General features: G+C 38.0%; 2 protein-coding genes across 3 annotated transcripts in view; one reads left to right on the plus strand and one right to left on the minus strand.

The window, feature by feature from the left end:
• SLF1 (SMC5-SMC6 complex localization factor 1) overlaps positions 1-19,793 on the minus strand; it is a 40,788-nt gene extending 20,995 nt beyond the window's left edge. Inside the window, exons 1-10 of one of the 2 annotated variants that reach the window (XM_068423334.1) lie at positions 19,722-19,793; positions 18,844-18,957; positions 18,611-18,686; positions 16,064-16,307; positions 12,861-13,023; positions 8,000-8,131; positions 6,492-6,545; positions 2,482-2,640; positions 1,750-1,916; positions 217-354 (exon numbers count right to left, since the gene is read on the minus strand). In XM_068423334.1, the coding sequence (XP_068279435.1) occupies positions 217-354; positions 1,750-1,916; positions 2,482-2,640; positions 6,492-6,545; positions 8,000-8,131; positions 12,861-13,023; positions 16,064-16,307; positions 18,611-18,686; positions 18,844-18,957; positions 19,722-19,724 (1,250 nt within the window). In that variant the 5' untranslated portion in view covers positions 19,725-19,793. Of the gene's footprint in view, positions 1-216; positions 355-1,749; positions 1,917-2,481; positions 2,641-6,491; positions 6,546-7,999; positions 8,132-12,860; positions 13,024-16,063; positions 16,308-18,610; positions 18,687-18,843; positions 18,958-19,490; positions 19,561-19,721 lie in introns of those variants that run through there. The other variant, XM_068423335.1, reaches the window with a different exon arrangement.
• The window catches only part of KIAA0825 (KIAA0825 ortholog), a 254,030-nt gene continuing 253,444 nt past the window's right edge, over positions 19,600-20,185 (plus strand). The window contains exon 1 of the mRNA XM_068423333.1: positions 19,600-19,681. The gene's annotated coding sequence lies outside the window, so the exon portion shown is untranslated. The remainder of the gene's footprint in view (positions 19,682-20,185) is intronic.

Consider the following 20,185-nt stretch of genomic DNA (forward strand, 5'->3'; position numbering starts at 1 on the left):
AGGGGCCTTAAAACATGAGTAGAAAAAAACATATACAAATTACAATAAAAAAAATAAGAATTGAGAAATATAAAAGGAAATGCTAAACAACTGCATCTCTGTAGAGCAGTATCTTACTAGGGACATACAAAAATCAGAATACAACCTGCTGTAGACACAGAAACTCATGTGAAATTGTGAAAACGTAGTAAGAAAGTATTATCCTATAAAACCCACCTTTTTGTCAGAAATTCTACTTCAGCTTTTACTAAATCAAAGAAAAACTTCAATAATGTTTTATGAACTATCTTCTGTTCATCTCCTCTCCCTGAAACTGGGACTGCATGACAAATGGTTTTGCAATAAAGGCAAGACCTGAAAAATAAACGTCAAAAAGTCCATTTGTATGATGGAAATCATAGTCTGATCCATTGGCAAAAAAAGTCAGCTTTGACTTTTGACAATTTTGACGAGGAAATAACTTGCTCCCCAGCAACATTCATAATTTTAAAGCCTAACCTTCTGGGTTTAAAACTGTATTTTCCAAAAAAAAATTAACATGTTTGTGATTGGAGCTTTGTGTTGCAGATTAAGACTTTGTATTATAATGTGAACTAAATAATTTAACTGTATTTAATTTTTCTGTTTCTACTTGAGGTACTGTACAATTACTGAATTTAATACAACTTCTTAAAAAACCTTAGACTCCAAGGTAGTCTTGTAATATTTTAGAGACATTGTAACATCCTACAAACCCTAGTTCAGGTTAACAGTTCACAAATATTGTTTGACAGGACTACAGTTTGTGATCAAGTCTAATGATTGTCTAACATGATGGAGATAATTTTGAAGTAAACTGTAAACACATTTTTTTTGGCTAGAATTTTGAGTATTGGAAAGAACATGTACAAAAAACCCACCAAGTATACAACTGCTTGGTATTCACATTCTGCCACTAAGTACTAAAAGATAAAATACTCTACCTAAAAGATAAATTCTCTTCCATTCCATGTAACATATTCCTAATAAAAACTACTAAATGTCTAATTACAGTGATTCAATGTCCTTCAAGACTATAGACATGCTTACAATCATACACATTCATATATATTTAATCACGGTTGTATCAAAGTATTTAAATGTTACTTAAGATTGTATCATAGTAATAAGAAGAGGTACAGTTTCTCTTCCAAATGAACGGAAGAATTAATTTCTATTGATGTAAGTTACAAAAATGAGTTCTCAAGCTAAAGCATAGATCAACTACCCAAACAGCTCCTATGTACTGAGTCTTGTTTTTGTAGATGTATAGGATATAATCAGACTTCATGAACAAGATAATAAAGTTTATAATTAAAATCAAAATACAACATGAAGCTTCGTGTTTGCTAAGATAAGACTGGAATTTGCTTTTTAACTGCAGATATATATATGTGTGTACATATATACCAGAACACCAGTAATACACAGATTACTCTAATTTGTGGAAAGGTTAAAAAATAAAACAAATAAATAATTTTTAAAAAAGGGAGGAGGTCAAAAATATGCACATTTTTTCTTTTTTTAAAAAAAAACCCCTCTGCCTGTGAGCTAACACTTACTGAAACATAAAAGGTCCAAATCTCAGTTACGTTTCTAGACCTTCACATACAGTTAACTTGTTCTGGTGAAAATGTGACTTTGATACAACAGAATTCCAACCCTTCTCCCCCAATCCTGAGTATGGAGTAACATAACTATTGCATCCAATACGTCATTGAAGTTTCTTACCTAACAAGCATCTCTATCAAGGACCATGTGCCTTTCTTACAGACAGGACACTGAAGAAGATCCAAATAATACTTTAACATAGATGGGGACTTCCAAGGAGGATCACGTTGGAGAGTAAGGTACAAAATGTGAAGAAGTTTAGCATAAAATATTGCATCAGTATTTCCCTGTGATAAAATGAGAAAATAATATTGGCTCTGTACTGATCCATAATCACTAAGAGTTTATGTATTTTCTTTATTCCTTACAATTCCAAGAGACAAAATTTAATCAGTGAAGTAACATGCAATTTAATGCATAACTGCAAGCAGCAAAATTCAGAGTTTACATAAAAAAAGGAAGGAAACAAGGAGTGCTTGCCCTAGTGTGATATTCCAACTGTATGCATCACTGCTTAGAACAAACCTTCTTCTCAACTGAGCTCTCTCTCTGTGGCCTACTAGTTAAAAGAAAAAAGTCACACAAGTGCTGTTTCTACAAGCAACAAAAAAAATTCTGGGCCAATTCTTCCACAATATTTAAAGCACTACACTCATATGGCTTGTACATAAATAGTTTTCAAAAAATCCTTAGGTATTACACTCTTCCCTTTTTAACACAAACGCATCGATGAACGCAACGTGACAAGTGAATACATCAGTAAAAACCACTAAATACAATGTCGGAAGCAGAGACCATAATACTTCAACTTCTTGCTTTAACTTTTATAATACTCTAGTCTTCATCTCTCACCAACAGGACATATTCTAGAAGAGAATGAAGAAGTTGCACGGGAGGTGTAGAGTATTTTTGTCCAGCAGCAAGTTCTGTGATTACATCAGGAAATAAATACTCTTCCAGTAATCCTTCAAGTATACACCACATGCCCCTGGACATGTCAGTATTTTTAACCTAGGAATGAAATATCTTCATAAGTAAAAGAACAGCTTAATTAAAAAAAAAAACCTTACAGGAACTAACAGGAAATCTCTAAGTAAAATGTTGGTAATATAATAAAACAGGGAAAAGATTATAAACTACACCAGAAATATTATTTATTGCTTGACCCAATAAGCTGCTGTCAACTAGAAAGGCCTTTACTCTTACTGTACTTGGCTTTCATTCAAAAGACAGTAGGTTTCAGACTGTGCTTCTCTTCTAAGAAGATCTGAATACATCTACCCTTTTAAAAGACAAATTACAGTTCACACACTCAATAACTTGTCTATAATTTATTCTGGAAAGGTACGCAAAGGAATGTTAATATTTCCAAAAGTGCAGAGTACTTCCCACAGTATATGACTGGAGCAGTAAGATAATTAGTACCACTGAACAGCTAAAAGAATTAGAGGAAAATGTAAAATCATAAAACATCATTTACAAGTACACATTATAAAACCATAAACCATGTAACTATTTTATCTCCCTAGTTCTCCTATTCCCACATACAACGTCAAAGAAGCAGCTAATGCTATAGATAGTACAGGTATTGATCCCAGTGGATTTCAAAGCTCTGAAGATCTTAATGGCACAGGGCTTCCTTCTTATTCTCTGCCACTCATGACAACAAAACACTTAACTTTGCAAGCTTTCAGAGGACCCAGAAGGATCTAATAACTTTCATGAAATGCTGTATCTGCCCTGCAATTTTCCTGTTACTGACTGTACTCTCAGCTTTCCAAACCTTTATTTCCACAGATTAACGATACCGAAGAGAGGCTATTGAGGATCTTAGTTACATTGTTCTTTACATCTTTCCTCTAGTCCAGGTTCAAGCCAAAGCTAAGATGCACAAACCAGTTGCAACCACACTGCTAGCTGAAGCACAGCTTCCCTCTGCCTGATAACTTCTCTTTCAAAATCCAGCGATTTTGCCTGACCACACTGCCTGAGGCTGTGGTAAATTCAAAGAAACTGGGACAGGGAGTCACAACTGAGAGAAGCAGAGCCAGGAAGATCACTGACTGGACTGCTGGGAATTATACAACTACATAGATTTATTATTTAGTCCCTAACAACTTGCAGACTTTATGATCTCTGCCAAAAAACCTGGATCCTAATGTAAGTTAGAAAAAGCTACTCAAGATATACTACCCATTGTTTGAAAATTAGTTTAAAATTTAAATTAACAGACGCTTTGAGTCCAGTTGTGGTTTTGAGGTCTACAGAGTACACTGCTATGAGTGAAATAAGTTTCCAAAAATGTTTCAGTAATAAAATAAAAACATTGGGAGCTCAGGTCAAACCTGAAAAAACTTCTGAAAGAAATGATAATCATAGTTGAATCACAGCCAAAGTCTCAGTGAATGAGCTCCACCTTAGCATTAGATATTTAGTTTCTCTAGAAATGTTTCATTTCTCGGATTCCTAATGTATGCCATTGATATATTAACAATAAATAAAGCTACTCATCTAGACAATTTTCTTATAATCAAGTCTTTGTGCATCTGGTGTTTGCAACTCACATTTATTTCAATTTTCTCATTCATACATGCACTATTAAAATCTTCACATTATTTCCTTTGGAAATAATGATTGCATTCATACTTTTGTAATGTTAATTATATGCAAACAGCACATCTAAAGAGCAACCACAAACTGTTTAATGGCAGTCAAAGAACAACTTCTCTGTTGCCTGGATTTAAGATGTGCGAAGGTGACTCAGTATATTGTGTATGTACAAGCATGTTACTACTGGCCCTCATCTGGTGATTGTACCAGCATCTGTCTTTTTGTATTGAGATTGAAACTTGCATCTCTTGAAAATTCTGGTACTAGAAGAAACAGTAACATGGATACATTATTTGGGAAGTACATGGAAACAAAGCTGTTTTGGGAGACGTGAGGCCTTTTGCATTACATTCACAATAAGGAGGATGTGGAGAACTGGTTTTCAGCTTACTTGTAAGGGGTAAGGAAGGATGATAGAAAACTGAGGTGATGAACTTTTTTCAGCATCAGGAGACACCTTTTCTGGGGCCTTAATATTCAATAAGCTGTACAAAGCTGCACTGGCTCGTATTCTGGCTGATGAGGAACTAGCAGTTTCTTGTGAAGCACTGCTGGTACAACCATTAAAACTTTAAGCAGAAACAAATGAAAAATGAAGGTCCACAGACAATAAATTCTGTTTTATACTGCTTAATGTGGAAGAGAAGCTGACAAAAGAGAAATAAATATTTTAGGGAAGAAGATAGGTAATAGAACACTTAAGCCTTCCTAGCAGATGCAAACTGAGATGACTGAATATAGTATGTAGTTCTAATCTGTTAATTTAGTTCATAGGTTTTATTTTACTTCACAAGTAGTATTGGAAATCTTTATTGGAGCTGTTTCTAAAAGCCATGAATACACTGCCTATAAAAGTCCCACATCAGATGCAAAGGCTAGCAATGGATATTCCACAAAGCAATAAAAGAGAGTGGCAGGTCATGCATAACAAAAGTATTAGAATTAGGCTTAAAATTTCTGGACAAAAAATTACATTACTATTAAGACAGCAGAATAACAATTTCGCCTTACATGTGTTAAGAAAGGTAAAGTTTTTTTTTCTTATAAATTCAATAGACTAAGCATTAAAGTTAAATTTCAGTGCCAATCTGTTTAGTAACAGAAATGCAGACAGCATTTTGCCCATTAATGGTAGTGTTGGACAATGACAAAGGCATTTTAGTGCTCAGCATTTTAGTGCTCATATTTTAAAAATATTTTTCTCCTCCTTTCCTTATTGTGTCAATAGAAAGAATCAAATAAAAAGAGATTTCTGTGAAGCCTGAGAGCTCATTTTATCAGACTGGGACCTCATTTATAAATCAAGTAACTATTTATGTCGTACAGCTCATGAAGATACCAAATCTTCAGCTACCGAGAAATACAGGAAGCTAATAGATATCCTTTAAGTGTTTCCCATTTTAACTTTTAAATAACGCAAGTTACCATATAGAGTACAGTAGCTCATAGCTACTATGTGTAATGCTTTTTAACTACTAAGAGGTAATGTTTCAACATTATTTAAAGATCTATGCTTAGTATTATAGACAGAAAAGGGAAAATTTTGGAAGTATTTATGTACTTAAGATATCACAAAGACTTAATAAAACCTGCTGCTGACCTGTACCTGATTTATGCCATATATTTGGCTTAATGGGAAGAAAAATGAGAAATTAGCTAAATGGTACCAAAAAAACCCCCAGAAATTAAGTCAAAGTAATTATGAAAACAGGACTGGAAAACATAATGTATTCTACTTGCAATCTGTGCTTCATCCTACTCTGAAACCTGCATGATGATGATGAAGGCTTATGCTATAAGAACAACTACTGTTTCTTTTTACAGTGAGACAACCTTTAGCTAAAGTCTGTCCCTACTAGCAAAAACAGGTGAGCACTGCAAAAAGTTGTGTATACTTTCTCTTTATTGCTACTGCATAAATACAGTGCTTGAATAATTTAAGATGCTCTAAATCACATTAGGGCATCTTTGTTTCTTTTCTTGTAACACTAAGAGGTAAAGTTCTCTTAACCAGAACTATTACAGAGTTTCTTTGTAATAAAGGGGACACTACTGAATGCGTTGTAGGAACAAACAAAATTCAACAATATTCCAATGATGCTCTGTAACTCTCAATAATTTTATTAGACTTTTGGATAACATAAATATTTTACAAGTTCCTTCAATAGGTAATTTCACTATGAAAGTATGTTTGCCTAACTTCATAATAAAATTCCATATAAGAAACATGCCCTCTTTGTGAGAATCCTTACCTCTGGATTGCATTTATTCAGCTGGTCTTTTTGAGCACACCGGTGCTGAACAGCCTGTGAAACAGGACAAAGTCAACCTGCACACTGGATACCAATAAACATACTCAATAAATACTGTATAAACCCCCCAAAATGGCAACTTTTGTTAAACACAGTTCAAGCAAAACATTCAACATAGCAATCTATTTATATTTATCTTTTTAATATTGGGATGGCAAAATTATGAAATAGAGGATTAGTGAACTAAAAGGAAAATAATACAGGCAACTTTTCTCCCCATTTTTCCTGTTCTTCTCTGTTTCTTATTTATGTGGTTGCTATGTAAGGACAGTTTTACTATATTTGGTCCATTTAACCACATTAAAAAAATATTGTTTTCAGTTTTTCTATGGCAAAATGAAAACTTCGGATTCTTCTTCCAAGTTACCTATAATGTGAAGATATGGCAGTAGGTGCAAAAATGTATTACTATTATCACTATATTTAGTTATGGCCTAGTGTTACGATCTTACTCATACACATTACCAAAAAAGTCTTTTAGGAGAGATTCTCTTTAGCATTATGATTATTCCATCTGCACATAACTACATAATAGTTTGAGGGAAAGTTAATCTGATAAGAAGTGCATTTGTAGTTTGTAGTATACATGAAAAGTCAAAGACGTATTTTTTAAAGGTCTGGAGGGTATAGCCTTGATAAAATGTGTCACTGATAAAAGAGGCAGCATTTGAAGGTGCATAGATTTAAGCAGCATGAGTCTTCTACTTGTTAATCTCATGTTTAAACGTTATGCACGCTGAGGACTTAAAAATTCTAATTCTTTTGCTACTAAGAACTTATAGTTATATACATAGAGGACCTGATGTTGCAGTTACAAAATCATAGTGCTTCACGTAAGCAACCTCCCACAAAAATACTTACACACCATCACCTGCATCACTGTAACCTACAGAGATAATATATCCTAACTCAAAGTAATTAGATTTTTTTCTAGATATGAAATAATATTTTTAATTACTAATGCAGCACATATATCAGGATTAGGTATGTGACAACATTAAAACAAAGGAGTGCATTTAGCTCTATTTTTCACTTGTAATAAAACACATTTGTATGAATCAACAAAATACTGATATGGATATGGTTAGTTTTAAAAATGTCTTAGTGTAATTCAGCTAGATAACAAGAAAGTCATAGAAAGACTGTAATGCAATGACATTTTGTTGGAACAATATTAGCTACTACTTATCTCACATATTACACTGAGATTTCAAGTAGTACACCATGTCTTACACACACACATGGCTACCAATTACCACTACTAAATCATATTTTAACTAATGGTAGATGTAGTAAACACGGGATTATTACACATTGCAGGTTAAAAGGCATTATCACTATTTCAAAAGACATTAAAATATCTACTTTATTAGCTCAGCACTATAATGAAAGATAAATTTAATAATATACATTTTACGCTAAGAAAGCATTAACTGATTGTTACCTACCACAGCGAAATACATATGTTTTATAACAGCATTTTTCATTTCAGCAAGCTGCATGTCAGACATGATTTGCTCTGTTTCTTGTGAAGCGAGGAAACGGTTCATTTGGATATCTTCCGTATTTTGTATTTCATTCTGTGCAGAGAAAAAAAATACTTTTTTTTAGTTTCAAAGCTAATGCTCTAAACCAGTTTTATGTGCTAAATCTTGCTATATATTCTATTGTAAACCCTTGTGTGCATATGCATGCTTATGTAATTGTTCAAAGCTCTGCATTATGTGCCAGATAAACAGCTGGTGGTTTGGAAACAAACCACTGATGTTGTAGGAAGCAATAGCATAGGAATTATCAACATATGCTTCCCCATAATTATTTTCCTAACTGACTTTGACTCAATCCCTATGGCTGAAACAAGAGCTGTGTTTCCATAATGTATTCTCTATTTGGACTTTTCAAAAACTAAAACCAAAGCCCACACCCTTTCAATTAATGAAAAATGTAGTAAGGATTTTTTAAGTCATTTTTTCATCATTTTGACTATGACCATGCACTCATTTTAGAAAGGCCACTACAATGAAATCTTTTCACTTCTTGCCTAAGCCTGAACTACACTAGCAATTTAAAAATTAAAAAGTTCTTTTTTTATTGTTTTGTTTTTTGTTTTTTTTTTTTATTTATTCTCCAAGTCTACCTATCGTTTCCAGCTATTTCTTCAGCACAGGGAATGAGGAAATATTTCTCAGACTGGTTTCCAACTCATTCTGAAAAGACTCTCAGCAAAGACACAAGATAATTTTTGTTAGTGAAATATAACTACAAAAAAATATTTTAAAGTTATTTCAGGATAGGAGAACAACACTTTTCAATAAGAGTTTCAATGTATGCTTTGCATCAAAGATACATAGACTAAGAATAAAAAGCCACCTTTGTTTTAGGCAAATACATATATAGCTACAAAACCAGCCTCCTCCTGCAGTCTGATGAGTTAAGAATGTAGATACAGGTGAAGTGCTCCCCTTGGTGACAGTACTGACGGCCATTTTTTATTGGGAGCAGGTCTGGAAGCCTGGGAGCAGCTTGCCTTCTAATTCAAACACCTAAATCTGATGGGTGAATAAACTATGGGAAATATGAGAAATAAAAGTAGGCAAAAAACCACACTAGTGCATGCAGTCATAAGATGCAAGTCATGAACAGTTTATACTTTTAAGTTTTCAAGATAAAGTTTCAAACACTGCACGTTTTATCCTGTTGTCAGATTTTCCCTTAAATGCATAATTCAAACCAAAAGTATTTGGCATATGCATAACTACATTTCCAAACAAATACTGAGTTTGTTGCACATTACAGGAGACAGTTAAGTACTTTTGGTAACTTGAAAAGAGCTTTAAATAGCTTTCAATGAGCCAGGGATAACTGAACTCTGATGCAATAACTAGTCTTTACTTCTAACACTTCCTGCACGCTATTTTCAACATGCTTATAAAAATACTTAACATTCAAGCAACTTATAGTACCATCTTGGCAAAATTTTATGAATTACAGCATGCATCCAACAAAGCAGTTAAAGTCTCTATTTAAATTTGAGACTAGCTCCCTAAAATCAGGCATTTGCTTTAATATCTTGAACCCAATACATTTGACACCTTGCAGGATCAAATCACGACAATCTCACACAGTATTTTAACACTAGGCTTATGAGGTTGAGATTTTAAGAACAGATACTGAAATACAAACATGCAGTGAAGACTTGGTTCAAAAAAAATCACAGCAAGAATAGTCTGAATGTCAGTGCAGTTCCACTGAAAAAAATGAATATAATACTGTTTTGCTGAATTCAGCGTCTGGAGATATATGTGGGTGTTTAGAGGAGAAAGAGGGGTATTTCTTTTCGCTAGAAGTAGCAGTAGAATAGCGGGACTACAAATTTATGAAGTTGGAATGTCGTAATGAATTATGTGCCAAATACTTCTGGGAGGGAGAGAAAAGAGCATGTCCATAACATTCTTTGGATATATTACATTTGGACAAGTGTTGTAATTTGATTGCCTATGTATTCTTTTCCTTTTAAGAAACGAGGAATCCTGACAGCTTTCTGAGTTCTTTAGATGCATTTAAATAGAAAGCTAATGCTCTCTTGGCCTCTGAGGTGAGTTATGTTAATGAAATCTTAGAAAATAAGATACATGCAAGTTAATGGACTGGTTAAGATGAAAACCTGTTATCACACCTGGGAGGAATTCAGGGTGCATAGCAAGAAACATGTTATTCTTATAGACATCAATAAAAGGTGAGGTAGCCATAAAAACTTGACACTCGTTCCTCTCTTAAATGCAAATGTCTCTCTTAGCTGAAAGGTGTAATAGAGAACAGTTTCCCTGAACAAGTTTCATTAAGAGAGTAAGCACTAGACTGAGATCCCACGTTGATGTGTGTTTTATTCAGGGTGTAAACATTAAGACCTTTCAACCCTCTTCTCACCCTTCTGTAACAGCTTTACTGCTCATTAAAACAGGAAGACCAAAGTATATGCCTTGATCTGAGAAATCCAAAGCATTTTCAAATGAAGTAGGTTATTCATAGTAACAAACAGACTTTTAGCTCCTACTTGCTTGCAAAGGTAATACTTTCAATTAGCAGTTGACTAGAATCATCCCACAGCCTGAGGAACTACAAGACTAAAAGAATCTTCTGAGTCCTTTGGGCAGTTTCAGGTCAAAATGCTATAAAGTTCTGAATAGTGCATCTGACCCAATGGTGAATAAGGCATCTGGTGAGCAAACAACTACGAATCATGAGGCATCTCTCTCTCAGGAAATAGTAAGGAAAAATTCTAGTTCTACTGAATTCCACACATACAAGAAAATTCACTGAACAGTGACATGTGCCCTCATAGTTCAGATGGAAAGAGAAATAATTTCTTGCTCTGCCTTATCTTCTGCATCACTGTAAATTTAACTCCTGATCCAATTTTGGAGCTAAATCGTAAACTTAACACTCTGAACCATTTGATATTGCACTGGATGCCTCATCACCAGCCATTCCAACAAAAGACTGTCTCTCTGGAATGATGACTTTTAGCATGGCTTCTCTCTTCAAATAAGGTCCATCCAAGTCCTTGTGTCTTAGTGGCTCTGATGATGTACTCCCTCATGTTCTAGTTTAGTTAACAGAATAAAGCTATTACACAGACTTTGAAAAATCCTCTTCTACCAACCAAGAAATACAGAGCTTGCATTCTCAAGAACTTAACACTTTTGCCTAGTAAAAGAGAAAGAAGTTTTGTCATAAACGGCGACAGGTTTTCTAACATGGAAGGAGACAAAGTTGAATCTAGTCTTTGCACATGAGCATCATGTGATTTGAGTTGTAAGGACTCTAACATTTTTCTGAAATGCAGACAATTACGTCCCTTCTGACTCCATTGATGAGAGATCTGCAAATGGAGAAGCATTGCAGTATATAAACTGTTGGTATATGAGACTGTCTTAACAAGTCTTCTTGGCATGCTAATCTATTCTCATAGAGTTGCTGGTTGCTTATAGAATCCTTTAGTTTATTTTCATTTTATTTAATATTGTCTACAAGTACTGAATGATCTTTCTACAGTAATGGAGAGTTAAAGGTATACTCAGATAGCAGGTCATACAACTACTCTGGGAAATTCTAATTCTTGCAGCATCAGGCTCAGTGCATTGATTGAAAAGTGAATATAGGTGACTAGCTTGCGTTAGATTCCTAGCACAGAAACAGTCTGAGTGAATTTCCTTTGCCTAGTACGCAGTCCCCTTAGGAAATTCACATTGCAACCACCAGTCTTCCCAGTCATGAAGGACAGCTAACAAATGGATTTTGAGTTAAGAATCTCAATTTTAACAAAATAAAGTACAGACTATTTTACCACAGTCTATCTATAGCGTTGAAAAAAAGATAGAATAATTGAGGTCAGTTTACTAAAGAAGTTATTACATTGATCTTGAAGCATGAAGGTACCATTACAGTACAGCTTAATGGTGTGTGCCAAACCCAGTAAAAAAAAAAATACATATTCACATACATAAGTAGACAGATAGATACATACATACACACATTTGAAATCCTTACCAAATAGAGAGAATGAAAAACAACTTTTTTTTCTTGGTATTTTGTGAACAACTGTTTAGTTGATGGTCACCTACACTGGAACTTCCTCCTGAAGTCTAATTATTTTTTGTAGTAATAGTAGGACAAAGCAGGAGCCAAGGAAGAACATGAAGAGGTAGAAGAAATAATGTATGCTTCCTTGGTGTTATTTCTTCTGGTCTGAAACAAAACACTGCTTTTGGAAAGGCAACTTTTCTGTTACAGAATCACAGAATGGTTGAAGTCAGAAGGGATCTCTGAAAAACATCTGGTCCAAACCCTTAGTCCAAGGAAGGCCACCTAGGGCCAGCTGCCCAGGACCATGCCATGGATGGCTTTTGAATATCTCCAAAGATGGAGACTCTAAAGCCTCTTTGGGCAACCTGTTCCAGTGCTCCATCACCCTTACGGCAAAAAAAAAAGTGTTTCCTGACTTTCAGACAGTTTATGCCCATTCCCTCTTGTCCAGTCACGGAGCATCCCTGAAAACAGCCTGGCTCCGTCTTCTTTGCACCTTCCCTTCAGGTATTTATATACATTCATGAGCCTTCTCTTCTCTTGAATAAACAGTCCCAGAATTAGGAAGTTGTATTACTTTTAATCAAATTATAAAATATTCAGGCTGATCATATTCCCCTCTATTATTAATACCACATTATTTACAGTAATCTGTAAACCTGACATAAATTGCTAACAATGACAATGAGAAACTGATTTTAGACACGTTTTTGATTTACTTACCTCAAAAAGGTAATCTCCTAGGTATTGCAAAGGGTAGTATCGAGCTTCAGACAGACTTTTTTTGTTTTGCATAGGAAGAATTTTATTATTGATGAATATATGAGTTATATTGTGCTCTGCCATTTGAGATGAATATATGGTTGCCTTTCCAGCTTGAAGAACTCTAAATAAACATATTTGGAAAGATGTATTTACTGCATTATGTTAATACTGCCTAAAGCTACATTATCATTCATAAACTACAAGCATGCAAGTGCAAGAGAATAAGGGTTCTAGACATATGCTGCTGCCCAACCTTCATTAGGAGGATAAAAGGGTGCTTCATAGCCTTCAGAAAAGGAAAGAACCCACTTAACAAGACATTCTTCCCTTCAAAATTTAACACTATTAATTAAAATCAATGTACTCCTCCTATATATCTAATAGAAAGCTTTACCTGTGCACTTTTTCAAAGATCAAATTTGGTGACAGCAGCTATAATTTATTGCATTATGTCCCCCACAATGACAATGATCTTTCAATTAAGTTTTACAATAAATTAAGTGGTTTACCAAAAATGGAACACTGCTTTTTTGAACTGTAGCATGATACTTTCATAATGCAAATACACTTTTTGTCTTCATTTTGGAGTAATTTACAGCATTTGATGCTGTCCAATTTCATACACAGAGAAGATTTGTTTGTCTTTGGGACACCATTACATGTGAGAGTTTCCACAGGGGCAAATTCCAGAGTTGTACTGTTGCAACTATTCCTATCTTTTAGAAATGATGCCAGACAAAAAAATAGTGGAAGAAATAAGGTCTCTTGACATGCTGGATATATGTTTTATTTTTCATAATCCAGTTATGTAAAAAGAAAAAGATGCTGGTCTCACACACTTACTCATCCAACAGCTAGGAACTAAAGGCAGGGAAAGCATGGAAGGGGAAAAAATGCACAGTGTTGTAAATGTTAGAGAAAAATCAATCTTTCCACAAAGCTACAGTGGCCTTTATACTGAAGACAGTACTTCCTGGAGACAAAAAATATCTACCTTTCAGTGTTTTCTGACTAAGTAAAAGGATCCCTGTGTTGGTGTACGGGAAATAGTCTGGAAAAAGAGATTACTTCCACAAAACTGCCTGTTCACCTGTCTTGCTGATGTAGTTGTTAAATGTTATTTCTATTGCAAACAGAGAGTTCTGCAAGACAGCATTTCAATAGCGTTATCATGAAGATCTGCACAAGCATTTTTTACAGAAAAAGAAACACCATTTTTCACAAGTGTAGCAGGATGAGTGCAACTATCTGCAAGACAGCATATAGTAAACTCTTCCACTCAGCCAAGAATATAGCATACTTTGAATGTCTTCAGTTGGCAACATCAGAAGATGCTAACTTCAGCTACACCTCACTTTGTCTTTATGAACTGCAGACAAACAGGCCTGAAGCCCTGTACCATGATCAATCAAAGTGCACTTCCCTTCTTGCCTGTGCATCCGTGGCATGCCCAGACCTGAGAAGTACTCCTAACCAGGATTTCAACAGAGACGACAGCAGGACTGTATCTGCTCCTGCAATGAACGTAAAACTCTAAAACAGTGTCAGGGGATGTTTGCTTTCACTGTACCAGAAGAAAACATTAGAATCATAGAATCATAGAATTTTTTTGGTTGGAAAGGACCTTCAAGATCACTGAGTCCAACCATTAACCCAGCACTGCCAAGCCCACCACTAACCCATGTCCCTAAGCACCACAGCTACAACGCTTTCAAATACCTCCAGGGATGGTGACTCCACCACTTCCCTGGGCAGCCCATTCCAATGTTTGATAATCCTTTCTGTGAAGAAATTGTTCCTGATATCCAATCTAAACCTTCCCTGGAAAAACTTGGGGCCGTTTCCTCTTGTCCTATCATTTGTTACTTGGGAGAGGAGACCGAACCCCACCTCGCTACAACCTCCTTTCACGTAGTTGTAGAGAGCGATAAGGTCTCCTCTCAGCCTCCTTTTCTCCTGACTAAACACCCCCAGGTCCCTCAGCCACTCCTCATCACACTTGTGCTCCAGACCCTTCACCAGCTTCATTGCCCTTCTTTGGACTCTCTCCAGCACCTCAATGTCTTTCCTGTAGCGAGGAGCCCAAAACTGAACACGGTATTCGAGATGCGGCATCACCAGTGCCGAGTACAGGGAGATGATCCCTTCCATTGTCCTGCTGGCCACACTATTTCTGATACACGCCAGGATGCTGTTGGCCTTCTTGGCCACCTGGGCACACTGCTGGCTCATGTTCAGCCAGCTGTTGATCAGCACCCCCAGGTCCTTTTCCACCAGGCAGCTTTCAGACACTCTTCTCCAAGCCTGTAGTGGTGCATGGGGTTGTTGTGACCCAAGTGCAGGACCCGACACTTGGCCTTGTTAACCCTCATACAGTTGGCCTTGGCTCATCAATCCAGCCTGTCCAGACCTGTCTGCAGAGCCTTCCTACCCTCAAGCAGATCAACACTCCCACCCAACATTACTTAATATGCTCTGTTTGTGATTCAATTTAGTACTTGAACTATGGAATCCAAATGTGCAGGAAGTGTATGGGCAGCGGGGGAGGCAGACCCAGAATTCTTGCACTTCAGTTGTCTTCCTTTTCTCTCTTTTTCCTTTATACTTTTGTCCTTTCCCTTCTGAACTATCTGTATTTACATTGTATCAGAAACATCTGCTACAGTAGAAATCAGGTCTTCAGAGCTACAAGAAGCTGTTGCATAGATATGACAGAAAAAATGATCAGGTCAGTCACAGTGTGGCCCAGACCCATAAGACACAGCTCACAGCTGGCTCGGGTCAGTCACCCAAGGAAAATAATGTATCCTGTTCAGCTACCTTTTGCATGTAACAACCACACAAAATAAACGATTACCCATAAAAAACATAAGCCTATGTATCTTGCCTTAGGAAGAAAGTTTCTGTAAACAGAAGATGCAAACATATGAGAATGCGTGGGTTTTTTTGACACTATACTAGAAGAAAGCAAGAAAAGTGGTGACGTTAAAGATTTAAGGTCATTTTATTATAAAACGTATGGAAGTACATTAATGAAAACAATTCAGAGTTTGAAGAGCTGGAGGTTGTTACGGACAAAATTAGTGGGATGGAAGAATAAAAATGTGTTCAACCATACAATAAGTGTTCCATTGTTCATTATTTAAGACATATCCTCCTACCTTCTAATAGACGCCATTCGTTTATCGCCTTCCTTATCAGGAAGGACAACTTTCCATCTGTGGAAGGCCCCTGGTGCACCAGAGTGTGTCAGTTCTTCGCGCCATCTTTTAGGTGCAGATTGCATTTGAGGTGAATAATGGGTGTCTTTTTCAATTTCATATCCCCATTCGTACGTTGTTTCATCAAGCCATCTGCCACTTTCGGCACTATTAATTATGTACTCCTTAGTTAGTATCCACTTTCCTAAAAAGCAAATGAACTGTCAACCACAAAAGATTTTTTGTGCAGACAAACAGCAATCAACTGAAGACCTAATATAAAATTAACTTCAACCTTTCTTGTGCAAATAAAAGCTGGAATTACAAGTACCATTTAAAAAACTTCTTCCTACTACAAGTTCTCCTCTTCACACTTTAAAATCAGAAAACTCACAATGCCACTGAAAGTGATCGTTTTGTTTTCTTTTAATGATGAAGTACCTTTTTACTCTTCCTAGATAAAATACTTGTCTACCTCCTCAAAAACCTGCATATGGAATTTTTCAGCTTCCCAGATTTTGTTCTTATGACTTCCACAGACCTAGCTTAATCCTTTAATTTTAATATCATTTGACACTTCTACAAATGTACTAAAATGTAGTAAATTGAAGAAATATTTTACCACCAATGATTAAAAAGATGAATGGAAGTTTTAGCATGTAAGCTGTTTCTTTTATATATTCTTAATATTACTGGCACTGCAAGTGCAGTGAATACCAATATTAGGGGGACATGGTTTTAGACTTTTGTCTTTCCCCTTTCTTCTTTTAACATCCTTTTCTCTCATCCCTTGGCTCCACCTCCTCCGCCTCTCCTCTTTCATCTTCTGCATGTATGCTTTTGATACTGTATGTAATGATCTTCCCCTTTCTCTCAGTCTCTCTCTTCTTACAGGTTCAGGTCAAGAGCTGTGGTTAGTAGCCTGCTCCTGTATTGAAACACTACCTACAGAAGATACTGTAAGAGAAATTGACTTGAATTGTGGGAACCTAATTGGTTTCACAGAACAGCAGGGTTGACTGGCAAAATGTCTCAGTACAGGAGCACAGATGGTACTTCTACATAACCTAGCATAGGTACCAGTAGACTTATGACTGGAAAAGGTAAGCTGTGCAAAATCTGTATGTTAAAATCACTTTCATTTCAAAGTTTCCATCTCAAAACTTCTGTCAGCTAGGAAGACCATAAAGACCAGCATCCTTGTTAGTATTTGTGTTCACCTCTGGGGAGTTCTAAATGGGTTTAAACAGGATCTTTTGCACTTACTTGGGAAAAACTGCAGTAGGAATGAACACATTCTCTCTGTCATAAAGGGCAAGAGCAATGATTATGCAAAAATAGCACCTGTTCCAGGATTAAAAAGTACTAGATGGTATGCGGGAAGATTTGTCAGTATAGAAACATGACAGAGTTTTGCATTGCCATGTGGACACTACATGTATCATTTCCACTCAGTTCAAGAAAACATCTCCAGATGTTTTAAATCCCAAAAAGCAAGAAAACAGTAACTCAGAGGTATCTAGCAATTAAAATGAAGTGCTATGCCACAAGTCTATATGCATTTTAATATTGTTTCCCTCGTGAGAACTTTTGGTCGATTTCCTTTTTGATTAGAGTGCAATCAGAATTTTACATTAGTACAAGGAATCATCCATATATACACACACACACACATATCTACATTCTAGCAGTGATAGATGATTGAAAATGCTTACTAATATGGTATGTAAGTACAAATATGAAATCAAGAAATTTACATATCTCTTTAAACCCAAATCTACATTTAGTTATTTCTGTCCATTATCTCTTAAATTTAAGATCATCCATCCTAAAAATTGCTTTAACACTTTGGTATAATATGATACAGGGAAAATAAAGATCACGTTTAACCAGTTAATAGATCGATATTGGGAAATCTCATCACTCCACAACATTTTCTAAACTCAGAAAATCCTTGCGGGTAATCTCTCTATAAAGAAATCCTAAAATACAGAATTCTCATTCTAAAAGCATTTTAGTTGCTTATGTATGGGATTCAGCATCAGGCCTTAGGTAAAAGAAAAGCAAGAGGAAAGACCAGAGGCTTGTGTCAGAATGGCAAAAGCCTGGAATTTTGTCTTGCTGCGTAAACAGGAACTTGCAGTCAGTAACCTTTACCAGTGAATGTTGTGTGTGAACTTGGTGTCAAAAATCGATGCTGACAACAGGTGTAGTACCATTTGGGTATAACTTCATGCTCTAACTAATATATAACAAAGCCTTCTGTTTGGGAACAGATACAGATTAAATAAAGGAATATCATTTAGGAAAAAATCCAAAACAAACAGAAGTAAATCAGAAGTTGAACCCAGTACTATGTTAAAAATCAAGGTTAATGGAACCAGAAGAATGAGGGTTTGTAAGACAGTTCATTCATGAAATGAAAACAGGTAACTAGAAACCTTTTAAGGATCCTTTCCAGTCCTATGTCATGATCCCATGAAATTTTACATCAAAACTTTTACTCACCAGCAGCACAGGCAGCTAAGAACTTTTCACTTTTGCACAGCTTTTTTGCTATAAGATGTGTACATTTTCTGTATTTCTAACAAAACAAAAACAAAACAACACATTTACATCACTTGAAACTGTTTAACTGCCTTGGCTCATTATACATAACTCTAAACTACTGCACAGTCTTTTATTCTAAGGCTCCCATTTTTTCTTTCTGCTCTAACCATCAGGTACTTAGTGAACAATACCTTATTATCTAAAAAAGCACAGTCCAGTTTGAACAGCAATTTGAGCAGTGCCTTCTTCTCTTGTTGTTTAAATCCAGTTAATTGGATTACCCGTTTTTGGCCACCACTTGCCATCTGTTACAAGAAAAACAAATAAAAAGGAAACATTAACATACAAAATATACATCAGTCGCTTGCGTGATCTTACTAGTACTTCCTACTTTTTTCCCAGAAAAAGGGAAAACACACGGCAAGCAACCAACACAACCCGATGGCGGTGCACCATGTTTGAAGCTCTCACTGCCTGCCACCACCCGGACACCTGAATGGCGGTAACGGGGCACGCCAGAGAGACCCACACCGCGGCCCGCAATGGGCCGAGCCCCCCCCGCGGCAGGCCCCGCGGCTCCGCACAACTCACACACCCGGAGGCGGGAGGCTGCGCCTCTGCGCCGCTGCCGAGCGGGCCCCGGCGGCCCTGCCACCGCCCCCCGTGAGGGAAAGCCGCCCCCCCTCAGGGGAGGCCCCGCGGGAAAGCGACACGGAGGTGCGGCGGGCTCGCCGGCGGCCGCGGGCAGGAGCTGCGGGGAGCGAACCGCTCCCGCTCTGCGGCGGGGGAAGCCCGCCTGCGCTCGCGGACACACGCCATGGGGGCGGCGGCCGGGTACCTCGGCGGGCGGCTCCTGTCCGGTCTGGGCCGTGCCGGGCGCTGCGCCCCACGTTCGCCTCCCCGGTGCGTTCCCGCCTTCCCCCCCGCCCCGCCCCCGGATGTGGCGGCGCGGCCGTTCCGGGCTGTAGTCACTGACGCTCCGCGGCCGCCGGGGCTGTGGGCGCGGAGCCGCGGGGCGAGCCCGGCCGGGTAAGTGGCCCCGGCGGGGCTGCCCTTCCCCTCCCCTTACCATGCGGCCGGGCCTCGGCGCCGAGCAGGACGAGGCCACGGGCCGCTGCCAACCGCCACGGAGCCCCGAGGTTCCCTGCGGCCGCCTCCGCTCCTCGGCGGCGGGGGGCGGTCCCGGCACGGGCGGGCGTTCCGCAGCTCCGAGGCGCCCCCCGAGCGGCGCTTGGCGGCCGAGCGGCTGGCGGGCGTCCGCCCCCGCGGCGGGAGGGCCCCGCCGGCCCCCCTCTGAGGCGCCCCGCCGGAGACGCGCCGCGGGCCCGGCTTCGCGCCTCAGCGCGGGGCGGGAAGGGGAGGGCTTCCCTCGGGCCGAGAGGACTTCGGTCCCACGGCGGGGGTGAGGCGGGGGGAAGGCTGGGGGCGTGTGGCGGAGGGCGAGCCGGCAAACGCGCCGGCGCCGCCTCAGAGTCTGTGAAAATCACCGTTTCTGTTGCTCGGCAGAGTTAAAAGAGTGGGAAGTGGTCTGGT

This window comes from Nyctibius grandis, chromosome Z (assembly GCF_013368605.1).
Source record: "Nyctibius grandis isolate bNycGra1 chromosome Z, bNycGra1.pri, whole genome shotgun sequence".
Taxonomy (NCBI): Eukaryota; Metazoa; Chordata; class Aves; order Nyctibiiformes; family Nyctibiidae; genus Nyctibius; species Nyctibius grandis.